The following is a 7,871-nucleotide window of genomic DNA, read 5'->3' on the forward strand; positions in this document are numbered from 1 at the left end:
ACCCAGGGGGGGGGGGGAAAAAAAAAAAAAAAAAAAAAAAAAAAAAAAAAAAGCACAGCTTCACACAAAACAGCACAGAACACAAAACTCAACTGTCCTCTATTCTCACAGAAGAGGTCACTATGATTCCTACTACATTTCAAACAGCACCTGGTAAACCTATACAACGCAAACAGTCTGGCTCTGATCAGATTTAGAGTTAAGCTAAATCTAATAGGGTTAAGGTAGAAACCTTACCACTTTACAGAGAGACACAAAGGCAGGAAATGCAGATGGCAATGCCAATAACTTAATGATCATTTTGGTCAAAAGCTCAACTCTAGACAAGCTCATGACACTGTATTGGGCGGGCTGTATCCTGAAAAGTCACATCCTCGGGCCTTTATGACTGAGTCATTAAAGAAACACTATTATGGGCACCTGTGCATTCACAGCCATAGCAAGTGATTCAGTCCAGCTTCTCCACTTAACAGATGCTACAATCAAAACTGCATACATCCATTTGGATCTCATCCTCAGCATACACCTACACCTGTTACACAGCCCTTGTAGTGACTGTACTTACAACATGGCTCCAGGGTTGTGTAAAATGGATCCTCCAGCAGGCTTGAAGTTCTAGAGGAGAAGGAAAAGGTCATTAGGATTTTGACACCGTAAACAAACTACTTAGAAAAAGGATGTTTAAGCTTTGCACTTTCAGTAGCCTAACATCAAGAAATGCCTATATTTTATCTGCCTGAATACTCCATTCGTATGGAATCCATGTCATTTGATCCCTTCCTGCTCCTTCATGAAAAAAATTCTACACAGTGGCTGAGTCCAACTTAGCTCCAAACTTTAGCAACGCAAAAATAAGATAAGATCCAGAAGAAAAACAAAAGATAGCTTTCAGGGAAAACATCCTTATGGAAGGACTGCATTTCATAAAGCTTACGAGTTTAATTCTGTTTTTACAGGACATCAAGCTGACCCAAACACAAGAGGTGAAGCAGAAAAGTATCCATCAAAACTCCATTCAGAAAATCCAAGGTGCTACTTCAATGTAAACTGTACTAATACAATTATGCCCTTCCAAAATTATGCAAGATTATCAAACTATATTATAAAGATAAATCATTACTTGGCAAAAAATAGTTACTGGTTTTCTCCAGAGAACTGTTGTTTTCTTCTAGGCTAAGTGGCCATGCCCCAAACTAGATTTAATGCCAGTGTTCTGTCTGCAGAAGACCTAAATGTGAACGCTTAACATCAGTTACGGTCATTTCTGCATTATCTTATGCATATAACATTCCACCATGTAGCAGTGCAATCTCCTCCTCACAGTGGGACACAGGGAGAGGTAAATAAGCAAGGATCAAGACATAGCAGACATCACCTTGGTTGTGCTGGGCTGCAGCACATGGAGTTGGTAGACAGTCAGGCACAGCTTATTCAGGTTAATATAGAAATTCACAAGGATGTCCGGAGGCAGAGCAGGGGTGAACATTTTCTGGTGAGAAAATAAGTAGTTTCTTTGTCAGTGAAAGGACCATTATTTCTAATGCTGGGAAATCACTACCTTTTTCTAAGCCACACTACAGTTACCCCACAGTGAGAGGGACATGAGAAAAGGAACAACAACTGAGCAGCTTGCAGGCCATGGTTGTTCCTCTTGCTGCACTTGATCAAATGGTGTGCGCGCAACGGTGACAAAAGAGGATGGAGCAGTGTTCACAAGGGCAAATCATCCCTGAGTAAGATTCTTGAGAACAGAACTTACTCTCTGAGAATGAGAGTGCTCATGCCCAAATCATCTGCTTTCCCACAGGAAGATACAGAGCAGCCAAAAACGCTCAGGGTTTGCACATACTTCATCTCTCTCTTTCCACCTCAGGAGACACTTCAGAAATCCACTTCCACCAAGATGCAACACGATATCCTATCCTGGCATGCTGCCAGACTGTATGGAGATCTAGACCACCGCATACTTACTGTGAGACCACTGGAGGCAATTTCTGGTAGAGTCAGAGTGGCTGGAGTGGTAAGCCGATTTCGGGCTCTTGAAAGCTGTAACATCACAGCATCCATAAGCTACAAGATAACAGACAGTACGCTGCTGAGTGGCAACTCCTGGACAGCTCTGGATAGCATGCTGCAGAATCCTACAGCCTTTTTCAAGTGCTACAACAACAAACATGCCGACCACCACTCCCTCGCCCTTCCAAGAATTCAGGGACCTGTTGGGAAGGGGTGGCTCCCACATAAATGCAGTTTAACTGTTACCACCGTCATAGACGCTTATGAGACAGGCCAGGAGTGTTTAATACCAGGGACTGAAGAAAGAACAGCTATTCATTAGAAGAACAAGAAGAGAACATGAGAGCAATTACTGATGCCGCAGAAGCATTGACAAACTCATCATCAGCTCTTCTGAACAGCAGGCATTGAGGAAAAACAACAAGCTGTGTTCTAGTTCTCCCCATTCCCACATCACGGCTACAACTGCTGAACGTGTCCCCGTGTCCCGTTCCCCCCCCACCCTGCTGTTCATAACCATCTGCGAGCTAGGGCACTAGAGAAAATAACCAGCTCATTGTGAGTCCAATCCTGCCAGAAACCACAGTTCAAAGGCTCTATTCAGGCAGACTTCCTTTTCCAGAAAAAAAGTGGGAAGCAACATATGTCTGTTATACAGCTCATGACTGCTAAGATGAAGGCATTTTATGACTAATTTCTCCCCCCTACTTCCACCTGAAAGTAAAAAGGAAACAGTTTTATTACCTAGCTTCTTCCTATAGCAGCCCTTGCCCATGTGGAGACTAAAAAGGTTTCGCTTTCTTATGTTTGATATTGTGATGGATTCTACTGAGTATATCAAGAATCTGGTAGCTTCAGTAAGGATTTCCAAGCAGAGTGCTGGGCTATATTGCCATGCAGCAGCTGGTCTGTATACAGACCACATCAACTACTACCAGCCAGTGAGAAGTCACTTTCAAATCGTCAGTAAATCACAAGTACTAACTGTAATATTTTATTTGCTGATGACTGCCTCATTTCTTCTCTCTCCAAAGCACTGACTGATGGAGGAGAATGAGCTGTGTAACCACATCATCCAAAAAGATCACGGGAGATGCTCTCAGAATATCAGTGCTGTGCAACAGGGCACCAACTGCTCAGATTACCATTCACCATGATGTACAATCCTGTTACTGATGCCAAACTGGTATAGATTCATATCAAATATGAGGTCACAAAGATAATCCTTGCCCCAGGTACATATGGGTACAACTGGGGAACCCATTTCCAGTAAGAGATTCAAGACAGCAATGTGCATTAACTGTTTTTAAAACAACAAACGGAGAGAAGAAAAATGCATGTTCCTACCCGAGTAGAGAGGGCTTTCTCCTCACCTTGAGAACCTCCGAGCCTGTTTTGAACTCGTAGTTTACATCTCTGTTCATAAGCAGGTAAATGGCTTGGTTGACATGGTTTCTAGCATCCTGGATCTGCAAAGGTACAAATGCAGCCCTATTAAAGAAACACTCTCTACAATGCACACTAGGAAGTAGAGGTTTCCCTCATTATCTTGTTGGCCCGAAGAAAATGGTGACTTCTCAAATGTTAAGGCCATTTGTCTCTGAATACCAGACAGGCACTGACACAAATCTACCACTGCTGCCCAGATGCATTGTTGGGTTCTTCACTTGAGGACTGGAGACGCAAAACAGCCGGATAGCTACAACCTGGATTGTCAATAAAAATATTGCTGCAGCCCGGAAGGAACAGTGACATCAGGCACTCTCACACTGGGAGGACTCTGATCATGACTGTTCAGGTAGTAATTCTCACTGTTGATGGTATACAGTAGTCAGGTCTAGCAACATGAATAATGATTTCTTCCTTAGGAACTATTAGAGCTAAATCCAATGACGTAAATTACATCAATAGCAGCAAACATTGATTTCTAACATAACGTCTCTGACAGCATTGCAGAGTCCTTCTAGTCTATAATTGTTGGGGTCTAGAGTTATTTCCAGCATCAAGAAGCTGCCGTCACGCCCCTTGTGTGGAACCTGACGAGACTGAGGACACAGCCAGTTCAAGTCCCTCTCAAGCAAGACCGCTTGCAGCCAGAAGACAATTATTTAAGCAAGGTTGACAGGTGTATCCCATTGCTTTCATGGGAGCAAGGACAAACCAGAGGAAGAAAAAAATGGCCCTGGGAGAAAGAGACTTGTGTTCAGTTCCAGGGAGCAGCAGGAAAACTGAAAAAAAGCAAAGGGGTAAATCAGAGGGTGCAATAAATGGAAAAGGTAAGCAGGGAAGCCTGTATGAGAGGTGGCTGCTGGGAGATGGCTAACACAGCTTGGGATATTTGTAGTTTGATACATCTACGCTGCTCCCCAGCAAACCCAGATCCCATCTCAGCCTTGTAGAGACCTCCCTGGCATAGGTCTGGGCACTGATTCCTTCTCAGCTGGAGCTCAGGGATCACAGAATAGCCCTGCTCTTAGAAAGCACAAAGCACTGGAGGCTACAGAGAAAAGAGAGAGATGATAAAAATCCACTGTCAGACTGCAGAGAGACTCTGCAGGTACTTGGGCTATGGCATCTCCAAACATTACCACCTTCAGCCTTTACATCTTCCAGATGCTTCTGAGCAAGCTATGTGGTTCCTGGCAGCGTTACCCAATCCAGCAACGCCAATCCTGCTATTATGAGGACTTGCTTCATTCCTATTCCCCCTTGATTTTGCTCTGTTTTCTAATCAAATTCCTCAAAACTTGTGTGCCTACACTTGTGTTCCTCAAAAACGTGCCCATACTACAATTTCTTACTGTTGACTTTACTTTGCACAGAGAAACAAAACTCCATCTGGCACCACTCACTAAGGGAAGAAACTCAAGATACTTCAAGATGCCCATTTTTAATTCAGACAGGACAAAGATCTCAATCACTGTAAATGCTTCTGCAGAAAGTCCTTTAGGGACTCACATTCCACATCTGAACAACATTAGAACACAAAACTCTTCCAAGTAAATAAAGGTGTTTTCCATAAAAGCTGGTAGAAGCTTATCAACCAGGCAGCAGTACAAAACACCCACAAAATAGGATGCACTGCTTGTTGAGCGTTATCACAAAAACTTCCTTGCCTTGTTGCAAGGCATAAATAAACTCAGTCAAGTTTGGCATTAACATCTCAAGTACACAATTTTCTCGATTTCTACAAAGTTACCACGTAGAGCTTTCACTCTGCTGCCAAAGAAGCTGTTGGAAACTCCACTCAAGACCAAATGCACTGATCACCTAGAAAAATCTGAACTGTGGCCTAGTGAAGCACATGGAATACATCTTTCTCCAACCTACTCAGCTATGACAAAGTAACTGTAGGAAACTATGTCTTCAAGATCAGGAACTAGACCAGGTCCAGAAATCAGGTATCCCCCAGCAAAATGACTGGAAGGAGATGCAGTGTTCTGGATAGCCACATCCCTTTAACTCCTTAACTGAGGGAACGCAGCACAATGCAGTGAGATTTGTTCTCAGCATAAAGAAATGCTTCCGTAAGAGAATGAGAGCAAGCTACTCAAAGCCTCTGAAGTTGCTCTTTGCCCTGCTAGCATGTGTTTTACAAGCAGACACAAGGCCAGTACTGCAGAGGCACCCTAGGCCCTCCTTTTAAGGGACTGTGACTGCTATGCAGACAAGACTTCAGCTCACTGATGGTTCAGGAACAAGCAGAACCCACCTCTCTCTCCTAGCACCATAACTGAATTTAATTGCATCTGTTTCCTCCCTTAGCTTTTACTACCGGAGCTAATGTGGGACAGACATAACCTTCTCTCTCAGAAACTGAGGGGCTACTGCTTGGAGGGCGCAGATGCTACAGAGGGGTAGGCATCTAAAGTTAACAGTACCTGCTGCAATTTCCACTGCTTGTCTTCCCGAAACGCGAAGTGCAGGAGCTGATTATTTCTGGGCATTTTCAGATTAACATCCTTGAAGAAAGAAACAAACACATGAGAGCAAGCAATCCCCATATGCAGAATGTGAAGTCTGCCACACCTGCTCTGTTCTGCCTCCCAGACCTCTTGGCAAGCTGCTTTCAACAGTCCTGGTATGGCCAGAACAACCTCAGTCCTCCTGCAGGAAGATGTCAATACAAAGGTTAAGCTGAAAGGCATTTAGTGAATCAGGATCCAGGCAGGACAGATGATCTCATCTCAGAAGGCCCCCGAGGAAATCTGATATTACACAACACAGGTGGTAAAGGCAAGGAATTCCCATGAAAGTCGACTCCACCACTCACCAGAGAGTGTGTGTATGTGGCGGGGTGTTAGATGCTGGATCTTGACAAATTTCAATAGTTGTTGAAAAGTTAAGGATTTAAGGCCTATTAGGGAAGACTGACAAGGAATACTTATTGATCATCGGTAAAGCGTAGTAAGGATGACCTCTCCGTTGAGGTCAATGTGTAATAAGGATGACTCCCACCCCTTGATGGTAGTACAAAGCAAGAAGCACAGGAAGTACTCACAGCTTGACACAGGGCATCACCCTGCAGCGTCAACACACCTTTCACCTGGTCTGTGCTGGAATGAGAAGAAAGATCTGGGCAACACGAGTCACAGGAGGCAAGAGACACCTACCAAAACTGCCAACCCGTCACCGCCCCTCCCTATCCCATGTAGCTGGCCAAGTTCCCTGCCTTCCAGGGATCAGTCGGGGGATGCAAGGGAACTCTATACACACTTTGAGGACCCCAGCTCTTTGCCCGCAGCCAGCTGCTGTCATTATAGGCCACCTCACCCTAACTGCCCTGCCCAAAACATTATGTTCATTTCTGATTCCCACGCTTATTTCACGTATTACCTATCAACAATTAGGTTGCTGTTACAAACAGCTCTAGCAGGCACAAACACAAGATATTAGATGAATTACTGACATTGGAGTGCTACGTGGTTCATATGGGAGTTGAAAGCTACAAACCCCAGCCCCCCAACAAGAAAAAAAAACCCTAAAAAAAACCCTAAATAAAAACCACCCCCCAAACCCTTTAAGAGGTCCTACAAGATGGCTCACATCTACAATGAACAGTGGGGGAAGACTGAAGCACCTGGACCCTCAAGAACTCAGTTTAGCCATACTTTACATTTTAATACGCTAGACAGAGAATCTTTAGATTAACACTTTTTAAGATCCACCTTGCAACAACAACGAATGAAAACTAGAAGCAACTTAATACTTTAAGATCTGACGGATGCAACCTTCAAGCCCAATCACTGCATCATTCTATAGAATGCTCACCACACTGCTTCTAAGGACTAAGGTCTCCTACCTTACAACAAGCTTGTGACTTCTGCCAGAGTGCAGCTATTCAGACCAAGGCCTGTGCCAAAGATCAGAAAATGGACAGCTATTTCAGAACTGCACTTCTACAGCACCTTCTGCACCGGTCTCAGTTTGTTCTGTGTGAAGCAGATTTATTATTGCTATTTTAGGGAAATTAGGACAAAGGCTAAGATTTGTCTACAGTCAGAGTCAGAAACTGAGCCAAGAGCAGATTTTAGGTCTTGTAATGGCAACTTCCCGTGCCCAGAATCAGAAAAATGCCCCTTGGCAAAAATGCTAACAGCAGCACACTAAAGCAACACACCAGCGTGCGGTCGGGAATCAATGACTGGATTACAGGTGCCAGCAGGAAACGGCGCAAGTCTGGCTAAGGCAGCCCCTGGAACATGGCTGCAGACTGTTACGTTAACCTGCCATGAGAGTTTGTTCATTTGTTTTCCTTAAGGCAAAATCTCATAATAAAGGAAACCCCTTTCCTCTGGGGGTGCTGCAGAGCCCTTTGCCGCAGCCGCTCCCGGCACAGCGCCCTTCGCTACAGA

General features: G+C 44.3%; 1 protein-coding gene across 1 annotated transcript in view; it reads right to left on the minus strand.

Annotated features, from left to right (window-relative positions):
- ROGDI (rogdi atypical leucine zipper) overlaps window positions 1-7,871 on the minus strand; it is a gene marked incomplete at its 5' end in the record, with an annotated part of 17,561 nt that overhangs the window by 5,863 nt on the left and 3,827 nt on the right. The window contains 6 exons of the mRNA XM_035889343.1: window positions 566-615; window positions 1,376-1,489; window positions 1,972-2,070; window positions 3,390-3,485; window positions 5,898-5,978; window positions 6,518-6,572. Coding sequence (XP_035745236.1) covers window positions 566-615; window positions 1,376-1,489; window positions 1,972-2,070; window positions 3,390-3,485; window positions 5,898-5,978; window positions 6,518-6,572 — 495 coding nt within the window. The remainder of the gene's footprint in view (window positions 1-565; window positions 616-1,375; window positions 1,490-1,971; window positions 2,071-3,389; window positions 3,486-5,897; window positions 5,979-6,517; window positions 6,573-7,871) is intronic.

Source organism: Egretta garzetta, unplaced genomic scaffold (assembly GCF_000687185.1).
Source record: "Egretta garzetta isolate BGI_Z169 unplaced genomic scaffold, ASM68718v1 scaffold452, whole genome shotgun sequence".
Taxonomy (NCBI): Eukaryota; Metazoa; Chordata; class Aves; order Pelecaniformes; family Ardeidae; genus Egretta; species Egretta garzetta.